Raw genomic sequence first — 23957 nt, 5'->3', positions numbered from 1 at the left:
GGATAGGGGCAGCTGATGATCCTTTGCTCCTCGGGATCTTGTGCCCTGTCCTTCATGCCTACGTCTCTTAAGTTAGACAAGGAGCATCATTCAGCCCCTCCTCTCAAGTGAACCAAAGCATGCTGGAAGGCCCCACTTCCGGCTTTAAAGGTCCCTCCCTATTTGATTCCCTAAAGAAATCAGTGTTCAGTACCCCACCCACTCTTTGCCCGTCCACTTCACCTTGTCAGTGTGACCCAGAGCCGGTCCGGGTTGCACCCTGGGAAAATGCTACCCGGTGCTGAGGTGTGTTCATCCGCCTGGAAGCCCTTCCAAGCATGCAGGCACTTCTTGATGCTCCAGTAATTCTGTGATTAGAAAACCTGTGCAAACAGGAGAGAAGACAGGCTCCAGCTCTGTCCTAGGTGGCCAGGGAATGCTTCTCTGGGAAATGAGATGGAACCTTCTGCCTGTACCAACGCATGGCCCCGTCACCAGCTCTCTATAAGTGCTTCCAGCAATGACTTTCTGGAGGGCAAATAACATCTCCTGTTATTCTTCATTATTCTAACATATGTGGTACTTTTCCTGTACATTTTAGCCTAGATCTTTAGAAACAGCCAGGTTGTATCAGTACAAAGGGGTCATGGGCAAGCCACGAGCAGATCTAAGCTCACGCTCCTCAAAGTCCACTGGGAGTTTGGTGATCTATCTGTTGTCTCCTTCTCCCTATGTAAAAAAGGCTAGGAAGGGGAAAAAAGACAGTGAACTGAACATTATAGAAACATTCTCTCTTGAGCGTCTTCCTTCTCTACTTTTTAGATCGCTTGTCCTGATGGGCTGGATGCCCTGCGAGAAAGCAACAAGGCACTTCCAGGGGGATTTCCAAAGAAAGCTTTTGCACTGGCCCCAGTTATCTGGAAGGTTTATTCAAGTTGGATACACTTCAAAGGACTCATAGAGCAGGCTCAGAAATGTACCCAAAGTCTAGATGCTTATCCAAACTGCCTGAAGCCTTCAAACCGGCTGTCAAATCTCTGCAGAGCTGGTATTTCTAGCACATTTCTGAAAATTCTCTTCTCTAGTTGGGTCCCAAATAACAGGAGACCAGCCTATTGATGGCTTTTCAGAACCTCTGCCCTGTTTTTTTTTTTTTTTTTCCTGCCAGGAGCAAAGGTGTGCTGGTGGCCAGGAGAATGAAATCAGACTCCTGAGCACGCCCGAGTGTCTCATGTGATGTTTTTAGATAAAGGAGGTGCTGATTCTTTTTTCATTTCTCCCCAGCTATTCTCAGTTAACCCTGGTTCTAACATAAAACATTAAAAAGCAAAGGCATCATTTTTGCATTGAAGTAGCGGCCAGGTTTTGGACAGTGGAAGAGGACAGATGTTAAAGCACTCCCATTGGAAGGCCAGCTTCCTCTTTCAGCCTAGTCTGCCGAGTACTAGCTGATGATAGGCCTTATGATGAGGAGCATGTTGGCGCCGGCAGAAAGAAAGAGAAGCAAGGACCAGCTGTGGAATTGAGCAGGTTGGCTTTGAAGACCAGAGGGGAAAAACTGCTATGAGGAAATATCAAACTCATCCCCTTTAAGGGTCACCAGGGAATCGATCCTTATAGAGTAAATGATGCCTTCTTCACTTTTCTTCCTGAGTCAAATTCATGCTACTCTTAAGGGATTCTACGACAGGCTAGGTTTAAGCTTTCATGATTTGAATGCATGTCTCCCTGGAGTTTGAAATTGCTGTATTTTCTTGGACCATGAAGAACCAGATGGAAAGCTGAATTTTATAGTCTCTTCTGTTACTGTGGTCAGCAAAAAATCCATGGATCTTGCTCATCAGTTCGGGAGCTGGGTAAGCTGAAGAGAAAGCAAGGAGGGACATGTGTCGTCCATTCCTCTTAGGCAGCTTTTGCACATTCCAACCCCATTATCCTTCTGTCTTCACTTCTTAATCTACTCCAGACTTTCGAGGCAGCACACAGATCATTCAGATTGGAAAAGTCTAACTTGATGAGTCCATTCCTTTTCCCACTTTGTCCCAGGGACTGTACTAAGGCTCTGGGGATCCCAAGACAAACTACACAGATATGGTCCCTGCCCCCACAGTGTCCACAGGGAGAGCAGACAGTTAAACAAGCACTTACAATAAAGTGGGATGACAGGGCAGTGCCAGGTACCAGGGGAGTGCACAGCTGGGGAACCTAAACGTGTCTAGACAAAGAGATGGATTCAGGCAGAGGGAACAGCACATGCCAAGGCCCAGAAATGACTGGGTGCAGCAGGCTGAGTGATGGGAGACAGAATAGTGTGGTTGGATTTTGGAGCATGAGCAGGGGAGACACAGTGTGAAGCCACTGGTGAGTTTCTCACAAAGGTGTGTCAAGTCAGGTTTGCCGAGTGGGGAGTTCGCCGATTGCAGTGTGAAGGATAGGACTGGAGGGTCCTTAGTTAGAAACCCTCTGCTCAATAAGATGGAGAAAAGGCTGCTGTGTATTTATTCTGCAGAGAAATATCTAAACTTTGATGCTTCTGGAATTTAAATCTTCCTTTTTGTCATAATATTTTCCTCTGTCACTCAAATTCAACAGAATCTAATTAGACTCTTTCTTCATTTGGGGTCTGTTAACCCCTTTACAAGAATAGATTTTTCTTTTTTTGGAGGTGGGGGGACGGAGTCTCACTCTGCCACTCAGGCTGGAGTGCAGTGGTGCGATCTCAGCTCACTCAACCTCCGCCTCCTGGGTTCAAGTGATTCTCCTGCCTCAGCCTCCGGAGTAGCTGGGGCTACAGGCGTAAGCCACCATGCCCAGCTAGTTTTTGTATTAGTAGAGACAGAGTTTCACCATGTTGGCTAGGCTGGTCTTGAACTCCTGACCTCAGGTGATCCGCCTGCCTCAGCCTCCCAAAGTGCTGGGATTATAGATAGATGTGAGCCACCATGCCCAGCATTGGATTTTTTTTTTTTTTTTTTTTTTTTTTTTTTTTTGGTGCTGGAGATCCCAAAGGACTAGATCTTTTTTGTGGCTGTCCTGAATAGTTTATGGGAATAGACAATGTCAATGTACTCTCCTTATGATCCCATAATGGAAGGGAAGTGTGGCCAAATTGCCACGTCTGCTGTTCTCATTCCTCGGTTGCTTCTGTGGAAAGTTGCAAATCATCCTCTGATCCACAGCATCCAACTGGAATTTAAATTTCAGAACTGGATCTAGTTGGAATCAAAGAGAATTAATTCCATAATAATTAGGTGGGTGTTGGTATTCCTTCTCAGTAAGCCATACAGAAGCTTGGTGCAGAGCCAAGTGGCTCTTGGGAGGCTGTGTCTCTAGGGGAGGCAATATTTTCCAGTGGATGGGCCTTTCATTACCAAGCTCTGCCTCACCTCTAATGGGTCAACCGCAGGGCTTCCACCAACTCAGGAAAGTGCTCTGTGCTCTAAAAAAAGGCTGGAATCCATGCTTTCCCCTTGGGCTACAAGTGAAACAATAACAGGAACTTCTCCACCCACCTCTGTCTGCCTCAGGTAGTTGAGGTTTTGGAAGCGAGTTGATTGTTTTTCAGTCTTAGGAAGATCCTGATCTCTCTTTTATCCAGCCCCCTCCAAAACAAACATACCTGGGCCTGTGTGGGTTCTCAGGGGCACAGTCCCGGCTGTTGGCTTTGGCGGGTCCCTGACTCCCTAAGAGAAGACGTGGATGCCCCATCCATGAAATAGCACAGACCTTCCACAGATAGTTCTCCTAAGCCCTTTGCTGGGCATAGGGGAATGGGGGCAAATAATTCTCATAGGAGCTGGATTCTCATCACCTAGAACAGAGCCTGGCAAGAGGTGGGAACTCAATGGGATAATATGTTTATGGAATAAGTGAGTGTGTGTCACATGACTCCAGTTTGCAGGCCAGCTTGTCACTGTTCTCTCTCAGGCAAATACACCCCCTTGACCTTCAACCTTCTTCCCTTCTGAAGTTTTGCAGTTCAATTCCACCAATATTTTTTTGAACTAGGGAGTTAGAAAGGTAAAGAAGACACGACTTACTATTAAATACTGAGTAGTTAAAAAAAAAAAATGCAGACCTGGGATCAAGTCCTACTTCTCCATTTATCTTCCCCCCCCCCCAACCCCAGACAGAGTCTCTCTGATGTCCAGGCTGGAGTGCAGTGATGCAAACACAGCTCATTGCAGCCTTGACCTCCCGGGCTCAAGCAATCCTCCCATCTTGGCCTCTGGAGTGGCTGGGACTCCAGACACATGCCACCATGCCTGGCTAATTTTTTAAAACTATTTTTTATAGAGACAGCATCTCACTATGTTGTCCAGGCTGGTTTTGAACTCCTAGGCTCAAGTGGTCCTCCCTTCTGCTCCCAAAGTGTTGGGATTATAGGTGTGAGTCACTGTGCCTGGGTTCCATTTACCTTTTTGATAACAGGAAGGTCACTTAACCTCTCTGAGCCTTAGCTCCTCATTATAAATGGGTAATAGTATCTATCTCAAAAGACTGTGGTGAAAATTAAACAACACATAGTACTTAGCACAATGTCTGGCACCTAGTAAGCACTCAATACATGATGATAATAACTACTAACGCTGAATTCATGCTAGGCACTATTCTAGGTGCTGAGGCTAAAGGAATACATAAGAAAATGACAGTTCTACAATATACATGTAAACAAATTGGACAATTCAACTAGTGACACGTATTATGAAAAAATAAGATAGATGATGGGAATGTGTGGGGTACAGTGACAAGAAATGCCCCCCACCCCAGGTGACATCTTAACTGAGACCTGAACGATAAGGAAAAGCCAACCGGTGAAAAGTCAAGGGAAGAATATCCCAGACAGAGGGAAGAGCTAGTCCAAAGACCTGGAGGCAGGAATGAGCAGGCAGTCAGAGATCAGCCAAAGCCAACATCCAGGAATGAGCTCTGTACATTCCAGGAGTGGCACAACCAGACCAGCATGGCTGGAATGAGGCAAGGGGGACAGCAACAGCAAGAAATAAGGCTGGAGATGCTGGTATGTGTGGCCATGAATGTCATTAGGATGAGTTTAGCTTTTGTTGTAAGAGTGATGGGAAGTCCCCAGGGAGTTGAAGTCAAGGAATAAGATAACCACTTTGGCTGCCTATGGAGAAAGTGAAGTGTGCGGAGAAGAGTGAGAGCAGGAACATTAGTCAATCGGCTATTGTAGTGATCCAGGCACGGATGATAGTGTCTTGGACTATAGTGATAGTACGAACAGGGAGAAAAGAGCAGATGTGTACATGTTTGAATTAGAGCTAACGGAGATGAGGGAGGTGGGGGATTGTATGGAGAAAAAAGGACACACAGGAATGATCTTAGGTTTTTGGCCTGAAAGACTGGGTGGATTTTCTGAGATGGAGAGGAATGGGTTTTGGGGAAAACATCAAAAGAAAACCCTTATACAAGGTAGGCTGGAATATGGCACAGTGACAGTACCAAGTGCAAAGGGGGAGTGGCAAGAGAGAGTGGCTAACTCTGGAGCTAAGGGGAATGTGGGAGGGTTAGGTGGAGAATGGAATTGGAACTAAGACTTGCAGGACAGGAGATGGGAGGGCTGCTGGTCCAGGTGAAAGGAGTGGTTTGAACCTAAGTCAAGGGCATGAGCAGGTACAATAAGCTCATTTTCAAATTTACACATGTGTTCCTGTCAGCTAAGAAAGCTGAAATTTAGAGAGGTTAAATAACTTGCCTAAATAAAATGTGGTAAATATACACCAAGGAATACTATGCAGCCACAAAAAGGAATGAGATCATGTCCTTTGCAGGGACATGGATGGAATTGGAAGCCATTATCCTCAGCAAACTAACACAGAAACAGAAAACCAAACACTGCATGTTATCACTTATAAGTGGGAGCTGAATGAAGACAGCACATATACACACGGGAGTCTGTCGGAGGGTAGGGGGAGGTGGGAGGAGGGAGAGCATCAGGAAGAATAGCTAATGGATGCTGGGCTTAATACCTACGTGATGGGATGATCTGTGCGACAAACCACCACGGCACACATTTACCTATGTAACAAACCACATCCTGCATATATACCCCTGATCTTAAAATAAAAGTTGGAAATTTGAAAAAAAAAAAAAAAAAAAAAACTTGCCAAAGGTGATACAGTTAGAAAGTGATAAAACAAAGATCCTCCCTCCAAAGCAGAAGTGCTGAATGGTGGAACTGAGCACAGAAATACAGAGTAGCAGAAGGGGCGGTAAGATTGGAAAGGTGAGGTTGGGCCAGATTCTGAAGGGGCCTGGAGTGCCAGAATGAAGAGACTGGGCCTTATTTTGTAGGCGTGGATGAACAGCATCCGTTGTAGGCTGTGCAATGGTCCTAAGTGGCATGATCAGCACTGTGATTTTGGAAAGTGCACTTGGTTAGATAGATGGGCTAGGCTGGATAACACTTCGTAATAATCGTGTCAGTCGCTGTACTAGATATTGGAGTTATAATGACAAGCAAAAACAGACAAAACCCTAGCCCACCTGGAAGAACTTGACAAAGTAATCAAATAAGCACACAAACAACTGTACAACCGGAACCACTGAGTGGCAAGTACATGGTGCTGAGATCACTCAGTCACCAGGATTTGACCTGCGATGGGGAACAACCTAGACTTCCCTGCTGAGAACTGGACATCCATTGACCCTGGTTCTAGGCCACCCACTGTGAGCTAGGGCAAGTCAATTGCCTCTCTGGACCTCAGTTTCCCCATTTATGAAGAAAGAGGCACTAGATAATTCAATTTTCCTTCAACTCTAACGGTCTGGGATTTTTTCCTCCAAAGACCACAGATCTGTATCCCACTACAAGGCTACTAACTGGTACCCAGTGTTTTGACATTAGAAAAGCAATTCCGCCATTGCCTCTCCCTACCGGGAAGAGTCGGTGGGGTCCCCCTTGTCAGGGGAACCGCCCGCCCCCCTCCTCTCCTTTCCCGCGGCTCCTCTGCGGAAACTCAGGAGCTACGCCAGCAACTACGTCACTATCATGCGTCCCACTTGCCAGGTTATAACATGGCTACCGCAGCGACATCCCACCCAGGCTTCTCACTAAATATCCCAACCTGACCACCGCTTGGGCCCACTCCAGCTCAGAAAAGGGAGGAACATTAGCGCCGGCACAGCGGCCAAGACTTCCGGAAGCTCCATCAGTCACTTAGCTCCCCTGGTCTCTCGGGTAGGCATCCGCCCACCGCCTTTCGTCACTTCCGTCGGCCGATTGCGCCCAAGATTGACAGGCGCGGACTTCCAGTCAGATGCGGGCCCAGCCCCAAAACCGAGGCGAGGGGCGGGTTTGAGAGCGGAAAGCCCCACCCCTTGCCTGCGTGTGACGTCAGAATCGCCATGGCCAGCTATCCGTACCGGCAGGTGAGTGTGTGAGGGACCCGCGAATCCAGGTAGCGGCCGTGCCAAGCGCAGGCCCGGCGCCCTCCTGCTCTTTTTCCCCGCTTTCTCCGCGCCCTTCCCACGATGGGTTCGCTTCAGCGAGGCCTCGCGCTGTAGAGAACCGAAAAGGGACCGTCGGTCGCGCCCGGCTCACGTCATGAAGGACCGCACATTCGCGAGGTCGTGTCGCGTCCCCTTTGACGTCGCTCACGCGAGGATTTGGGGACCTTGGACCCCACAGGTCCAGGTTGGCGCTGGCCTGGGCTCCACAGCCTCCCAAGGCCCCCACGGGGGCCTTGGGCGGGGGCATCAGCCATGACCGGACGTTTAGAGTTCTGGTTCCGTCGATCTAGTTTGGGGCGTCGGATAAAAATCCAGGCTTCCGGACCCACCCCACACTGCATCAGAGTCATCAGGAAACTTTGGTCGTAGCAGGCGCCACAAGTGAGCTGGTTTGACCACTGACTTAGTTCAGCACCGCCATTTCGCATGTAGAAAAGTGAACCCCGAGAAGACACAGAACTTACCTGAAGTCACCAGGCAGTTAGGCAGCAGGGCCGAGGTCAGAACCCGGGCTGCCTTCAGATTCCTCTTCCCCAGCGTATATTCAGTGAGGAATACCACAGCAAGGTGATTCTGTGGCCAGAATTGTTTGTTGGGTGATAGTAGGGTGTTGAAGTGCACTTTGGAGTCAGAGGTAGGTTCATACCTTAGCTCTACTACCTAAATAGTTGTGAGCCCTTGAGCAAGATGTTTTGCCTTTCTGAGTCCAAGTATCCTCCTGTAAAATAGGGCCGAATAATAGGATCTGCCTCATAAAGCTATTGTGGAGAGTCAGGAGGTGATGCTTACGAAGTGTTTGGTACATAGTGAGGTGTAACAAGTGTTGCCCTTTAGCATTTTGATTTTTACTAGACTTCTGAAAGGCCAGTGCCCGGAGGGTCCTCAAAATAGACCCCTCATTTTACAGAGGAGGAAATGAAGCCCACAGAGGCCTGCGATCGCACAGTTATTTAGGAGATGAAACCCGTGCAGGAAATTTGGGAAAACAAGGTCAACTGGTATATTACACAGTGCTCAGCTGAGTATAGTCACATGCCAAAAGATGTAACAGCCCTTCCAAAGAGTGCAGTCTTGTACGGGTTACACAGTATTTGGACCTCCATTATCCTAATCACGAAGGCTCTATCGGCAAGCAGGTATTATTACCCCTAATTAACTGCTAAGGAACAAACCCAAAGAGGTTAAGTGGCTTCCCAGAAGTCACATGTAGTGAGGGTGAGGCCATGACCAGAGCTTAGGACTTCTCTTATTGCATCCGTAGAGAGATGTAGGAAAGAGGCCACTGCAGGCTGGAGTTAGGAGGAAGTGTAACATAGCAGTTGTTTCCTAAAGTCCGTTCCGTTTGCTGAGTCTTGTGAGGTATTAAGAGATATTGTTAATATAGGAGGATTCTGTAGTTAACTAAAGTTTTGGAAATACTCTTCTTTAAGTATAGCTGAATAAGTTTGTTGACCACAAACAATTTCAAAATTCTTAATTTGCTAATGTACATGGTAAATCTTCCAGAAAGGAATATAATATGCAGTATTTCTTAAACACATTTACCAATAGAAACTCCCCCTTCCCTCTTTCTTTTCAGATGTCTGGTCACTTTTTGTGACTCTAGTATTTCTGAGCAACACAGGCTGAGAAAACATTCATAGTGCCTTGTTTCCCAGTGGCTGGTCTTCTGCCACAGAATCACCTGAGAGCTTGTTTAAGAAAGCACGCTTTCGGGTCCCGCTTCAGACCTGTTCTGTACCCAGGAATCTACATACTAATAAGCATTAGGGACAATTTGTGTGCATCCTAAAAACAGTGACAGGTTAGACAGAACTGTGCTGGAATTCTAGCTGTGTTAATAGTTATATACCCTTGGACAAACTAAGGGCTCTAAGCCTCAGCTTCCTCACCTGTTATATAAAGGGAGAAATAATACCTGTGAAAAGGGCTAAAATGAGGTTGAAATGCAGGGAGCCTGGCACGTTGCTAGTGCCTAGTACATGCCAGTGTCTGGTGGCAGCTCTTGCTGCTGTGACTGCTCTCATGATGCTATGCTGCCTGGGCTATTCTTGGAGTGAAATACTGAAAAGGAGCACAGAGAGAGGAGTCTGGAATAGAAAAAGAAATGTTGCTTTTTTTCCTACCATACCCTTGTCCGCCTCCTGGTCTCAGGTGTTCTAAGAAAGGAAACCGGTTGTTTTAGAGCATCTCAGTCAGTGCTGCCTCCCCTCCACCCACTACATAGCTTTGGAGGATTCCAGCCTATTGTTAGGAGTCAGAATTCCTGTAATTTTCCACTGCTTCCAGTACAGGGTACCCAAGCAGGGACTGGGTATTGGAGTAGTAAAATTCAGGCACCCTTTGGTCTTATAGGGGAACCACCTTGGTGGATTTCAGTGCTTAAGAGCTTAGTTTCTGAAGCCAGAGAGAGTTGGTGTCAAATCCCTGCTTTGCCACTCCTTTGCAGAAGTTTGTTGCAAAAATCTGAGACTCAGTTTTCCCTTTTTTAAAAAAAACATTTTTATTTATTTATTTATTTTTGAGACAGAGTCTCGCTCTGTCACCCAGGCTGGAGTGCAGTGGCACAATCTTGGCTCACTGCAACCTCTGCCTCCCGGGGTCAAGCAGTTCTCCTGCCTCAGCCTCCCAAGTAGCTGGAATTACAGGTGCACGCCACCACACCTGGCTGATTTTTTTTGTATTTTTAGTAGAGATGGGGTTTCGCCATGTTGGCCAGGTTGGTCTCAAACTCCTGACCTCAGGTGATCCACCTGCCTCAGCCTCCCAAAGTGCTGGGATTACAGGCATGAGCCACCATGCCTGGACTAGTTTTCCCTTCTTTAAAATGGAGTCATAATAGTATATACCTCAGAATTACTCTAAAGATTAAATACGATAATCCATGTAAAGTGCCAGGTATGGTGTTGGGCATGTAGAATACTCCCAAGTGGAGGAGTAATGCAGTTATGCAGATTGAAGAGGCAATGTGATAAGTATTAAATGGGAGTAAGCGTAAGGTACAGCACCGGAGAGTGAGATACCTAACTCAGTCTAGGGGTACATCAAGCCTTTTTAAAAAGAGGTGATATTTAAGTCAAAAACTGAATCACTGGTAGAACTTAGCTGAGTGAAGAAAGGAATGATATTCCAGTGGAGGAAATAGCTGCACAAAGCCCAGGAAGCAAGTAAGACAGCCTAGGATTTTGGAGGAAATTTAAGAAGTTCAGTGTAGTTGTAGTGATGTGGGGGAAAGGGGTGGGAAATTAGACTAGAAAGGTAAGCAAGGGCCAGATCCCAAAGGGACTTGTGTGCGTTTTTGGGGAGTGTGGCTTCATCCTAAGAGTAGGGAGGGAGCCAGTGAAGTGTTTTGTCCCATTTGTACTTCAGAGCGCTCACCGTGGGGTGCTGTGAGAATGGATTGAAGCAGGAGAAACAGGAAGCAGGGATACCGGTTTTGACGCTATTGAGGTAATCTAGGCTAAAGAGAACTGTGACCTGGTAGAGGAGATTTGAGAAGCACGTAGGAGGTAGAGTTGAGAAAACTTGGTGCCTAAGTAAGGTGACAGAGAGGAAGAAGGAGGAGGTTCCCAGGAGGGCACTAAGGCTTTAGGTTTGTATGATTAGGCGGAAAGGGGCCCCATTCACTGAGATGAGAACACAGGGAGGCAGGGGTTTGGAGGGAAGGTCCAGGAGGCTGCTGGTCTGTAGCTCCGGAGTGATAAAGCTGGAAAGATTTGAAAGTGTGAGCACAGAGGTAATTGAAGTCTGGGGATGGTTCTTGGCTCATTGTTTATTGGTTGCATACTTCTCTCCTATTTCAGGTGGCTCTGCTGGTGAATGCTTGAACCATTCCTTTTGTCTAGTGATTGTTTAACCCCTTAGTTTGGGCTTCCCACCTCCTCCCATGCACTTGAAGAGTAGCTCTGGGGTGCAGACCTGTCTTTGCAATGCTCCCTCCTCCATTCGTCGTCAGGGCTCAGCTTGGAACAGCCTTTGATACCTTTGAGCTTTACAGGGTCTTGAGGTTAGAAGAGTGAGTCCTCAGAACTGGAAAGAAAAAAGAAAAAAAACCCAGGACTTTCTGAGGTGGTTATTTGGGAGGAGGTAAGCTCCCTACTGCTTGCACGAGTGCAAGTAGAGATTCCACGTGGTGCTGCAGAGATTCCATTATTAACTGAGAGGTTGGACTGAAGAATCTTTGGGGTGTCTTACAAAATGTGGCTCTCGAACTGGGTCTAGGTGCTGGGATGAAAAAGAATAAGATTTTCCTGAGACTCCCTGATTTCTGGGCTTGAAGGCTCTGAGAGATCACCTAATCCAGCCTTCCCCCTCTACCTCTGTCCACGGTAGAAATTCATTATATTTGACAAAGACATTTAGCACAATCCCTCGCACAGACACATGCTAGGCTCTCACTCATTTATTGAGTGAACAAACAGGAGGGGGTAGTGTAGAGTCATGCAGACCCTGACTGGAATCCCAACTCACCCATTCTAGCTACATGATCTCAGGTATGGTATTAAACTCTCTGCCCCTTAATTTTCTCATCTGCAAAATGGAGATGATAGTGTTTACCTCACAGGACTGAGGATCAGTGAGAGCTGATTGAACTGGAAGCCCCTAGCAGAGCCTCAATAAATGTTCATTGCCCCCCGCTCCCCCAGGGTGTCAGATGTAGCTTATTTGCAATCAGCCAGAGCCCTAGAGATAGTTTTTCTGTGTTGCTTCAGAAGCTGCAGTTACTGAACTCTTCCTGTCTTTTTTCTCCCACTTCACAATCTTGTGTTTATCGGTATGAAATAACTCTTGGAAAAGCTCTGAAAAGGGCTGGGAGCATGGAGTAGTGTAAAAGAACCTGGAGTCAGGGACGCTGTTTTTCATTTCTGGTTCAGACCTTTGCTGACATGTCAGTGACACTGGGTGACCCTCTGTGAGGCAGGGACCACCTCATCTTCTTCCCCAAACTTCCTGTGTAGCCTGGATTCTGTCTCAGTTGGCTCCACCTCCTTCATCTTGTGCAAGCTAGAAAAACCCGAGTCATTCTAAACACTTTCCTCACTCCTCCATCTCTTTCCTAATCTAATTAGTCACCAAGTCATGTCTGGTCTATCTCTGAAATAGCTTCAGAATCCATTCCGTTCTCTTCATCCCCCAGTGTGCTGTCTGGTTCATGCCCTGCCTGCCCAACACCTGGGCTACTGCCTCCCTCGCTGGCTCATCCTCCACACCGCTGCTGGCTACTTCCCTAAACAAGGTTCTGATCACGTTCCTCTCCTATTGGAAACCCTTCTATAGTGCTCTCTTTTCTCCGGCATAAAGCCCCAACCAAACCCTTTAGAGTGGTGTTCATTTGTTCAAATATTTGTGGAGACTTGCAGGTGCCAGGCACTGTGCTGGGCCCTGGGGTACCATGATGAGTGAGGCCCAGTGTCTGTCCCTTGGGAGCTTGCTGTTGGATGGGGGAGATGCTAGACAGACAGAAACTACTCTTAGACACTGATACCTCACAGCTAACTGAAATGCAGTGGGAGAGGTGCTTGGTCAAGGAGTGTATAAAGGGCCTGCCTTTCTGGGTTCACAAGACATTTTTGGCTCTGCAGTTTAACTCATTCCCTGAATGCACTATGCTCACTCTGAAGTCTGTGCCTTTGTCTTTCTTCTCCCTTCTGTCTGGAGTGTCCTTCCCTGCCTGCCTTTTGGAGAATGCCTATGCATCCTTCAAGGACCAATTCCAATATCACTGCCACTTCCTCCAGGAAGCTTTTCTTGATCCACCTCATGCGTTGTTTATTTATTCATTCTTCAAACAGCACAAAGTCCTCCATCTAAGCTTCCTTGATAGCACATAAGTAGATTTTTCTGAATGTCACTGATCAGATTGTATCACAATTTTCTGTGGGCTCCTTAAGGACACGACTTCATTTAGTTGTGTCCTCAGATCTACCACAGAGCCTAGTACAATATCGTCACTCTGAAAATGTGTGCCAAATGAAGTCCTTTAACAGCTCTGTGGCTTAGTTTCTTCATCTGTAAAAGAGGCCAACTAACATCTTCCTTTTTTCTATTAGGAGGCCATTGGCAAAATTCTGCCAGTAGTGTTTGTGTTTGTGAAAGTACTTTGTAAACTACAGAGGAGGTCTTTAATGCAGGACGGAAAGGAAAGGGTTTAATTGCTGCCAGACTACAGTAGCCGGAAGGGCAGGAGACCTGCCTGGCGCACCTGCTTTGTTGGCCTGGGGGTGTTTCTTGGGTGGTTTATAGGTGGTTTCCTAGGTGCCAGATGCAGTTTATAGCTTTGTTCACAGGGCTTATAGTGGGGCAGCTACTTCTGGCTTCATGTCTGGCCTGTTCTTTGGGTGTGCCCAGATTCTGTAAAGTCCCCACTCCCTTTCCATCCTATGCTAGAATCCTGAGCCCTATTGCTTAAGGAAGGAACATTGTAGCAGGAGGCAGGGGGAGTCCTTGGGTGCAGAGGAGTGGTCCAGCCTTGTCTCTGCCTCCAGCTCACAGCATGACTTGGGCAAGTCCCTCCCTCCTCCCCGTCTGTCAAATGAGGGGGTTAGGTTAAGTGACTTGTCTTCTGGGTATTTCTCTTATCACACCTCTCCAACCCCTTGGGAATCTTGTTCGTTCTCTAAGCCCTAGCTCAAATGCCACTCTCATGGAAACACTCCCTGATTTTGCCCTCCTTCCTTTGCAGCCCTGTGGCACATGACTTATGTCTCCATTTCAAACACCTATTTTCCTTATGCTGTTTTGTTAGACATCACACAGTGTCTACATATTAAGTCCTGTTAACTGTGAGCTCCTTCAGATTGCTTCACTCTCCTTTATACCCCACCCCCCACAGTTCACCTGGCCCAGGATTTTGCTGATAATAGTAATTAATATAACAATAGCAGCTATGACTTATTGATCATTTGCTTTATGCCAGGCACTGTTGTAAAAACTATTTTTCTTATGTGAGTGGTTTTCAGACTGTCTTTTCAGTCACTGTGAGGGTTCTTCAGAGCCCCTCAGAATCTAGCAAGGGAAGGGGGTTCCATATGGTAGGGCTCTGGAGCCCCCACCTTACTTCAGCCAGAGCAACTTTCTTGTATTAGTTTTATTTATTTTATCAAAGGATTCTTTCTTTCTCTTTTTTCTTTTTTCTTTTTTGGAGACAGGGTCTCTCTCTGTTACTCAGGTTGGAGTGTTGTGGCACAGTCACAGCTCACTGCGGCCTCCAACTCAGGCTCAAGTGATCCTCCCGCTTTAGCCTCCCAAGTAACAGGGACTACTGGTGTACCACCATGCCCAGCTGATTTTAAACATTTTTTTGTAGAGGTGGGATCTTACTATGTTGCCCAGGTTGGTTATCAAAGGATTCTTTAGCTAAAAATTAAACAGAATTTTGCTGCATTTATTTCTTATACTCTTCAGAACAGTCCAATGAGGAAGGAATTGTTCTGTTTGTGAGGAAGCAGGCTCAGAGAGATGAAGCCACAGGCCCACAGTCATGAACTCAGCTGATGGGAGCAGAGTTTTAAATTGAGATCTGTCTGACCCATTCTTGTCTGTGAAGGAGTCTTGCTAGTATAGTAGCTCTGACAGCTTCTAGGGAGGAAAAGCTCCCAAGGATTGCTGAGTTGGGGAGGTGACAGGGCCTGCTTCCTGCTCTCCCCACAAAAAACCTCATGAATTTGGCCTTAGCCTTAAGAGTAATTATCTCAAGCTATCAAACACAACAAAAAGAGAAAGCGCAGGCTCTCGGCAGCTTGGCCACTGGTGCACTCACAGCTTGATCTAGAACATATCTAGATGGTGCCATCCTCGGAGCTGGGCCTAGCTGCTGTCTGTGCCCTTGAGTTCAGCTTGTCTGCAGATGTGTTGGGGCTGTGCTCTGCTGCATCCTGTGCTAGCCATTTAGGGAGATGGAGCGGAACACTCCGAGCCTCAGGGATCCCTGGCTATTGGTGTGGGAAGATGGATGAGAGAGGGAATGCCCCCATGTATGTTCTAATGCACAGATGCCCTGGACATAGAGCCAAGAGACCCAGGTTCTGGTCCCAGCCCCTCCACACAGCCTGTGTGTGACTTTCCTGGACTTGAGTCTTGTCCTCTGTAGGAGGCTATTATTAATAGTGTTTATTGAGTGCTTAATCTGTGTCAGGCCCTGTGTCATGACTGGCCTCATTTCATTCACAAACTAACCTGAGAGGTAGCTTTATTATTCCCATTTTACAGCAGAAGATATTGAGGTTTAGAGAGGATAAGTCAGTCCAGTTAGTAAGTGGCAGAACCTGAACTTGAACTCTTGAACTGGTTGTTTTTTGTTTGTTTGTTTTGAGACTGGGTCTTACTCTGTCACCCAGGCTGGAGTACAGTGGTGCGATCATGGCTCACTGTAGCCTCGATCTCCCCAGGCTCAGGTGAGCCTCCCACTTTAGCCTCCTGAGTCACTGGGACTATAGGTGTACATCACCACACCTGGCTAATTTTTGTATTTTTTTAGTAGAGATGTAGTTTTTCTATGTTGCTCAGGCTGGTCTCTAACTCCTGGGCTCAAGCAGTCTGCCTGCCTCAGACTTCCAAAGTGCTGTGATTACACAGGTGTGAACCACCACGCCTGGCTGTTGAGTTCAAACCACAGTTTAAACCACTGTATCATATTGCCTTAGAAATAGGGTCTCCCCTGCCTGCCTCACAGAGTTGTGAGTGAGGATAGGGAAACGTTTTTACATTAGGGTAAGGAAGACATGCTGTGGATGAATCCATGCTATAGCTATGTCATTTGTCCCTGATGAGAGTCAGGGGTGTGTGTTAGAGACTACATTTGCCCCATGAGTTCTGCAAATAGAGATGGGAGTACCACAGGATGGACATTTAGAATTCTGTTTGATTCATTTGCCTATTCATTCATACAGGAAATATTTACTGAGCATCCATTCTACACTGGGAGCTGGGGATAAAGTAACAAACCAGACAGGATCCCACCCTTTGGTGTGCAGGAAAGGAGAGTTAGGAAAGGAGGATTTCAACCCTGATTCTGCAAGTCATTGGCAGTGTGACTTTGGGTAACTCGTTGCTCCTCTGGAAGCCTCAGTTTACCCACCTGAGCAGTGAGATCGTAATTCCAACCCTGCCTATAGGATCAGTTGAAAGGATGGTGGTGGAAGTGCTTTATGGCTGTGAAGTGCCATACTCTGCCTAGTTTCTGGCCTCATCATTCTGACTGATAATCTTGCTCTTCCTACAGGGCTGCCCAGGAGCTGCAGGACAAGCACCAGGAGCCCCTCCGGGTAGCTACTACCCTGGACCCCCCAATAGTGGAGGGCAGTATGGCAGTGGGCTACCCCCTGGTGGTTATGGGGGTCCTGCCCCTGGAGGGCCTTATGGACCACCAGCTGGTGGAGGGCCTTATGGACACCCCAATCCTGGCATGTTCCCCTCTGGAACTCCAGGAGGACCATATGGCGGTGCAGCTCCAGGGGGCCCCTATGGTCAGCCACCTCCAAGTTCCTATGGTGCCCAGCAGCCTGGGCCTTATGGACAGGGTAAGTAGTGATCTTGGACTCTGGGTACCTCTTGATGTGGGTCTGAGTTATCCATGGCCAGCCCTTGTCCTTCCTGTGGGTGTGCAGGCAGCCTGGTCTCTGGCACCTTAGCACCTTACTTCCAGCTTCAGTGTGTGTCCTTAAAATGAGAAGTCTGTCAGCTAGTTTTGTTGCAAGCATTTGTTTGTATTACTTGCTCACGCTTACTTTCTTTTGCTTATATGTCAGCAGCTGTTAGTTGGCTGTTAAGTTTCTGTTCCGTGTGTGTTTTCATTCAGGGATCCATGCTGAAGGAGCAGCTCCTGTTTGGGATATGTTATCTTTGTGGCAGAGAGAAAGAGCAGGAGAGCTAGCAGGAATGCACAATGCCTCTAAAAGTGTCTCTGAAGTACTGTATGTCTTGCCCACTCGCATTCTTTTGGCCAGAGCACCCCCTGATCAAGACTGACATCAGTAGGATGGGAATGGATGCCCCTCTGCAAGCCACCAGGCAGTGGGAGAGGTTGTACAATGCTCTTATAGGGAAGGGGAGATTAGCAAATAATCTAATAATAGATTATTGAACTGGCCTTTTCAACCATTGTACCATATTAGTACAATGTCTGTGGGTGTGCAGACTGTGTCTCCTGGCTAGAGATTATTAGCCAGGAGAGGATAATATAGCCTACCACGGGGAGAAACTCAGTTTAAATATCCGTTTTTCTGTGAAAATATCTCAGAATACACACATTCCAGGCTCTTTGCTGAGGATTTTATTTTACTGTTATCTCATTTAATCATCACAACGATTCTGGGGAAATGGGTTCGTTTTAGAAACGTGGAAGTCATTATTCAGAAAATTAAACATTTTGCCTAACGTCACATAAGCTAGTAAAGATCAGAACTAGGGTTTGAATCCAGGTCTGCTTTGATTCCAAAGCCTGAGCTCTTCTATACAAACTACACAGATCAAACATGTTACAGAATCTCTCCTGCCCCAGGGCTGTGGCCCTTGCTCCCCTATGACACCGATGTTTTAGGATGACGGGTAGAACCTGCCTGGATTTTCCCAAGGAGGTCAGACTAATCCCTAAGTCAAGCAGATCTTTTTCCGTCTGTCCTTACTGAACTTTGTTACTAGGCAGTGGTTTCTGTCTTCCACAACTGCCCCTGGCTGTCTTTGTGTGAAGGGACCCTTATTGTGGCCAGTTAACTCAGTGTCCTAAGATAGACAGACTTACCAGCTTCTACACCTTTTTTTTTTTTGTTTTTGAGATGGAGTTTCGCTCTTGTTGTTCAGGCTGGAGTGCAATGGCGTGATCTTGGCTTACCACAACCTCCACCTCCCGGGTTCAAGAGATTCTCCTGCCTCCATCTCCCCAGTAGCTGGGATTACAGGCATGCGCCACCACGCCTGGCTAATTTTGTATTTTTAGTAGAGACGGGGTTTCTCCATGTTGGTCAGGCTGGTCTCGAACTCCCGACCTCAGGTGATATGCCTGCCTCGGCCTCCCAAAGTGGTGGGATTACAGGCGTGAGCCACCGCACCCGGCCACTTCTACACTTTTATCTGCCACCCATTCCCCCCTATCTCGCAGTTCACCTTTTCCAGAGAATTCTTGAAATGCTACAGGAGTATGGGTCCCTGTTCCTTAAAAACATAAAATCAATTAAGAGTAGTGTCTGGAACATTATACAAGAACTCCAGAGGACTCATGGAATAGAAATCAACTGCAAATACTCATGAATCTTCACTGAAAGTCCTCTTCCATCAGAGTAAGAATGTCAGCTTGGTGGAAGACAGGGAAGGTGAATTTGTGAGGCTTTGTGTGTAGGAAAAACCTGTAGCCAGGAAGTTACTGAGGCTGGCCCTTCCTGGCATTTCTGTTGATGGCCTTCACACCCCTTCCTCCAGGTGGCGCCCCTCCCAATGTGGATCCTGAGGCCTACTCCTGGTTCCAGTCGGTGGACTCAGATCACAGTGGCTATATCTCCATGAAGGAGCTAAAGCAGGCCCTGGTCAACTGCAATTGGTCCTCATTCAATGATGAGACCTGCCTCATGATGATAAGTGAGTCTCCGCCTTGCCCTTGGGCCCGAGCTGGGGCAGAGCCACCTGATAGTGTATAGTAGTTGGGTAGGTAGACATTCTGAAGAGAAATTCATTGACCAGGGAGGACTGCGGGGAGGAAGCTAGGTTCAGGGTGAGATCCCCTAGACTGAGAGCTCTTTTCCTGAGATCTTTCTTAAGTTCTAGACCCTGCCTAGTTACAGGCTAACTCAGTTTCCTCTTCGTAGAATGGTACTCCCTCCCCTGGTAGGAAACAGCAGGGGGAGGGGTCAGGTGCCAAGGCTGCAGAGAAAATGCAGTTCTGGATGGGGTGGGGCTAAAGGTGTCCAGAGTAGGAGGACGGTGCAACGCTTGATGTGGGTGTCTCAGGTGCAAGCATCTAGGCCCTAGGCCTTGGTTCTGTGAAGTCGCCTACTCCAGCCTGGGGAGAAGGGCTGCCTCAGTGGGGCCTGAGGGGGACCCTTGGCTTTCAGTCTTGAAGCCTTCCTTCCCTCCTTTCCCTCCTCACCTTCAGACATGTTTGACAAGACCAAGTCAGGCCGCATCGATGTCTACGGCTTCTCAGCCCTGTGGAAATTCATCCAGCAGTGGAAGAACCTCTTCCAGCAGTATGACCGGGACCGCTCGGGCTCCATTAGCTACACAGAGCTGCAGCAAGGTGCGGGTCATGGCTGGGGCACGATGGGCAGGACAGAGCTAGACTCTTCTCTACACCCTAAGATACACAAAGAGATTTTCTCTTGCTACCGAATGTCCACCTGCACTACAGAATGCTGTTCTCAGTGCAGGCCTGCGTCCCTCACCCCTTCTGTGACCCAGTTGGGGCATTGAGCCAAGATCCAGGGCAAGGAAACACCTGGGTCCAGAATCAGGGCTGGACCCTGGAGTGCTGGGTGAGATGGGCCCAGCCACAGGGAGCCTTAAGGATGGAAAATTGGCACCTTAAGGGCTATGAGACCAGTGTGTGTGGCTGAGGTGACTCCTTCCTCTCCAGTTTCTAGCATGTAGAATGGAAAGAGCCCTGAACAGGGCTCAGAAAGATGGGTCTGTTGCCACCCCAGCTAGTGGGCAGTTTCTCTCCCAACTTTGGGACCCCGAGCACTCTAAAAGTTGCAGTTGGGGAAGATGACCTGAGGCCACAGCCCCAGGTCTGGTTCCAAACTGACTCTGTAAGGCAGGAGGCCACAGTTTGGGCTCAGGCAGGTTAGTAAGAGGTGGGGGGGGAGGACCCAAGAGGGAGCTTTGCCACCCAGGAGGGAGAAAGGGCTCCCCAGAGAGTCTAGTCCTTTGCCTAGGCTGTGGATTTCATTCAGACTAAGGAGGTCTGTGGGCAGGAGTGAGTGCACCACATCTGCCACCAGCAGAAGGGAGGGGAGATGGCCTATAGTAATGACCTACTCTTGCCAGCTTTTGCCATGGATATTAGTAAGGGTGATAGTAACCACAGCAAAACAGATATTTACTGAATGCTTGCTATTTTTAATAGGCTTATGTGATTCATTCTTCCCATGTGCTAGGTACTATTTATAATTCCACACCCTTCAATTAAGAATCCCTTGTTATCTCCCTTTTACAGGTGAGAAAACTGAGGTTTAGTGTGGGTAACCTGCCTAAGGGCCTGCATAACAAATGGAGAGTTGAGGTTTTAGCCTGGCCTGGTAAGTTATGAACAGAGGAAGGAAGGAAGCAAGCATCCCAGTGAAGAGACAGGATGCTCCAAGAGACCTTGGAGTGGCGGTGACTTTATTAAAATAGCACTTACTGAGTGCTTTTTATGTGCCAGTCACTGTGCTAAGTAGCTTTACATGATCACCCATTTTAATCCTTCCTAGAACCTACAAGTTAAGTATTATCCCCATTTTAGAGATGATAAGATAGGGATAGTGAGGCTAAGCAACTTGCCCAGGGGCTGACTCCAGAGCGGGTCCTCATACCTCTGCTGTGCTGCCTCTGATGTCTGCCCCAAGCAGGGTGGTCCTGGGAGCTCAGGCTTCCTTTTGGAATGCAAGTGAGTCAGAGATGATAGTGGATAGTCTGTTGTCATCTCTGGAATCCCATGAGCCTCAGTTGAAGAGACAATAATGGAGACTGGGAGAAAGAGGGATGAGGGCCTTTCACCTAAGGGTAGCATCCAGACAGGGCCCCTGTTGTGTTCCTGATATCTTAGACCCTTGGGATTTCTCTGCCCTCTTTATGCTTCTGTGCCCGTCCTCTCGAAGTTCCTTGAACTGCTGTGATCCAGTATTGCTGATTGATGGAGGTGCTCATGGCAGGTTTTTGTGTGTCTGGTCTGTGTGCCCCTCTTCTCCAGCTCTGTCCCAAATGGGCTACAACCTGAGCCCCCAGTTCACCCAGCTTCTGGTCTCCCGCTACTGCCCACGCTCTGCCAATCCTGCCATGCAGCTGGACCGCTTCATCCAGGTGTGCACCCAGCTGCAGGTGCTGACAGAGGCCTTCCGGGAGAAGGACACAGCTGTACAAGGCAACATTCGGCTCAGCTTCGAGGACTTCGTCACCATGACAGCTTCTCGGATGCTATGACCCAACCCATCTGTGGAGAGTGGAGTGCACCAGGGACCTTTCCTGGCTTCTTAGAGTGAGAGAAGTACGTGGACATCTCTTCTTTTCCTGTCCCTTTAGAAGAACATTCTCCCTTGCTTGATGCAGCACTGTTCCAAAAGCGGGTTGAGAGTCCTGGATCATAGCCACCAAATAGTGAGGACCGGGGCTAAGGCCACACAGATAGGGGCCTGATGGAGGAGAGGATGGAAGTTGAATGTCCTGATGGCCATGAGCAGTTGAGTGGCACAGCCTGGCACCAGGAGCAGGTTCTTGTAATGGAGTTAGTGTCCCGTCAGCTGAGCTCCACCCTGATGCCAGTGGTGAGTGTTCATTGGCCCATTATCGTTACTACCTGTGTTCCCTCACCAGGCCATCCTGTCACACGAGCCCATTTTCTCCAAAGTGGAATCTGACCAAGCATGAGAGAGATCTGCCCATGGGACCAGTGGCTTGGATTCCGCCACACCCATAAATCCTTGTGTGTTAACTTCTAACTGCCTGGGGCTGGCCCTGCTCAGACAAATCTGCTCCCTGGGCCCCTCTGGCCAGGCTCTGCCTCCGCGGCTGGGACCCCTCACTTGCCTGCCATGCCCTGCTCGGCTTCAGTCTCCAGGGGACAGTGGGCACCTCTCTCTGCCAATACTTTTTTTAATTTGCATTTTTTTTCATTTGGGGCCAAAAGTCCAGTGAAATTGTAAGCTTCAATAAAAGGATGAAACTCTGGGGTTCCATGTTTTCCACCGTGATTTCTCAGCTACAGGTCCATCCACTCCTTCTTTCACTGACTATGTAAGTACATCCTATACACCAGCCATGCGGAAAGCAGCAGCTTGTGGGGACATGGCCTATGTGGGGCTCCTATCCACTGCCAGAGGGAAGTGAAGTGTAGGGTAGCCAGCTGGGGGCCCTGCCGGGTTCAGTTCAGTATGGCCTGAAGGTCTATTCAGGAAGCTATTTCATAGCAGTTTTAGGGCAGGCATTCTGGGTTGAAAGCAGCTACCTCAAACTTCATAGCCTGGCCTTTCTATTTTCTCAGGCCCTAGTTTTATCTTCCAGACAAACTCCATTTATTAAGTCATAACTTTCCCCCCATTTTTATTAAGCACAGACATCTGTACTTGCAAGTCAGATCTTTAGATCAGCATAATACCCAGTCTACACCGAGTGTCTGTAATGAGCTGACCACATTTCAATCAAAAGCCAAAGACACCAGACATTCTAGTTTGCCAGGGGGCTTTATTCTGGGTAATGGTGATTATCTTTTGGCTTTTTGAGATAAAGAGCTCTGAGGCCCTGTGCAGGGCTCTCCTCCCTGCAGTGGGTAGTTGGAAGTAACTATGACTGTTTTGCAGGTCAGTGAGGCCCAGCAGTGTGTCGGGCTTAGCCAGGTCAGCTGCATTCTCCTCTGGGCTGCTGTAGTGCTAGAATCCCAGCATTAGATGGAATCCGGTTCCCAGAGGCCAGCCCCTATCCAAAGCTATAATTCCCTTCATAGGCCCCATGTGAGTCTGGCCTCTGCTTCGCCAAAGGCAAAGAACCCAGTGCCTTTCCAGGCAACCCATTTCCTCCATGACTGGCAGAACATCTTCCTGGTGTGGATTCTAAATCCTGCCATCTTGAAGATACCACCATTGGCTGTGGTTTTCTCTGTGGGCCACTCAGGACATACATCACCCTTTCTGCATGGCAACCCTCTACATAGTGGAGCCTGCCCTATATACCACATTTTCCCCAAGTCCTCCCTTCCCTAGGCCAGATAGCCCCGGGCTCTTGAGCAGTCCCTCGCTGAGCATCTCTCCCCTCGGCATCCTGTTCACCTCCCCTGAATTTTCTTCAGTTTATCTGAGTCCCCCAGAGTGGAGGGCTGAGGCCCCCCATGGTGCTGGGTTCAGCCAGCAGAGCGTGGAGTAGAACTGCAGCCATTAGGAGCAGCGCCTGTTGTTTCTTTGTTCCCACTGAACCAAGTGTCTGCTGAAACCCGATGGTGCCAATTGTAGTCTCTCACCTTTGTGCTCAGCTGAGGCTGAGGAGCCCAAGACCTGGATTGATCTTATGAGCATGGTTGGTTGGTTCTGAGCTTGGGGGCCAGCTGTCACACCTCATCCTGCACACTCACCTCCAAGCCTGCCTACGCACTGTGCCAACCGCTTTGGATCCTATGGCCCAGTGGGAGTGTGGAATGGGCAGGAGAACCCATCGTGGCAGCAGCTGGAGCTCTGCGCTGTCCACAGAGAGCTGGGCTGGTAAGTCGTGTGGAGAGCAGGTGGCATACTTAGGCCACACATTCCACCTGCTCTGGGTAAAGCGGGGTGCCTAGGATGAGCAGTGCTTCAACACTCCTGGGCCGGGCCCCTGGCAGCACCAAGGCTCTGCCC

At 48.2% G+C, this 23957-nt stretch overlaps 1 protein-coding gene across 3 annotated transcripts; it reads left to right on the top strand.

Moving 5' to 3' along the window:
* Window positions 1–6976: 6976 nt before the first annotated feature.
* PEF1 (penta-EF-hand domain containing 1) lies at window positions 6977–22306 on the top strand. Of its 3 annotated transcripts, XM_011974020.1 has the most exons (6): window positions 7354–7371; window positions 16673–16715; window positions 16878–16970; window positions 18865–19020; window positions 19535–19678; window positions 21332–22306. In XM_011974020.1, exons 4-6 carry the CDS (start codon window positions 18945–18947, stop codon window positions 21559–21561), a joined length of 450 nt encoding a protein of 149 aa, XP_011829410.1. In that variant the 5' UTR covers window positions 7354–7371; window positions 16673–16715; window positions 16878–16970; window positions 18865–18944; the 3' UTR covers window positions 21562–22306. The 3 variants fall into 3 exon arrangements, with proteins under 3 accessions (XP_011829409.1, XP_011829408.1, XP_011829410.1); XM_011974019.1 differs by having other exon boundaries at window positions 6977–7371; window positions 16673–16970; window positions 21424–22306; XM_011974018.1 differs by having other exon boundaries at window positions 6977–7371; window positions 16673–16970.
* The last annotated feature ends 1651 nt before the right edge of the window (window positions 22307–23957 follow it).

Source organism: Mandrillus leucophaeus, unplaced genomic scaffold (genome assembly GCF_000951045.1).
Source record: "Mandrillus leucophaeus isolate KB7577 unplaced genomic scaffold, Mleu.le_1.0 Scaffold141, whole genome shotgun sequence".
NCBI lineage: Eukaryota > Metazoa > Chordata > Mammalia > Primates > Cercopithecidae > Mandrillus > Mandrillus leucophaeus.
The sequence above is the reverse complement of the archived record's forward strand: the minus strand, read 5'-3'. Positions and strand labels throughout refer to the sequence as shown.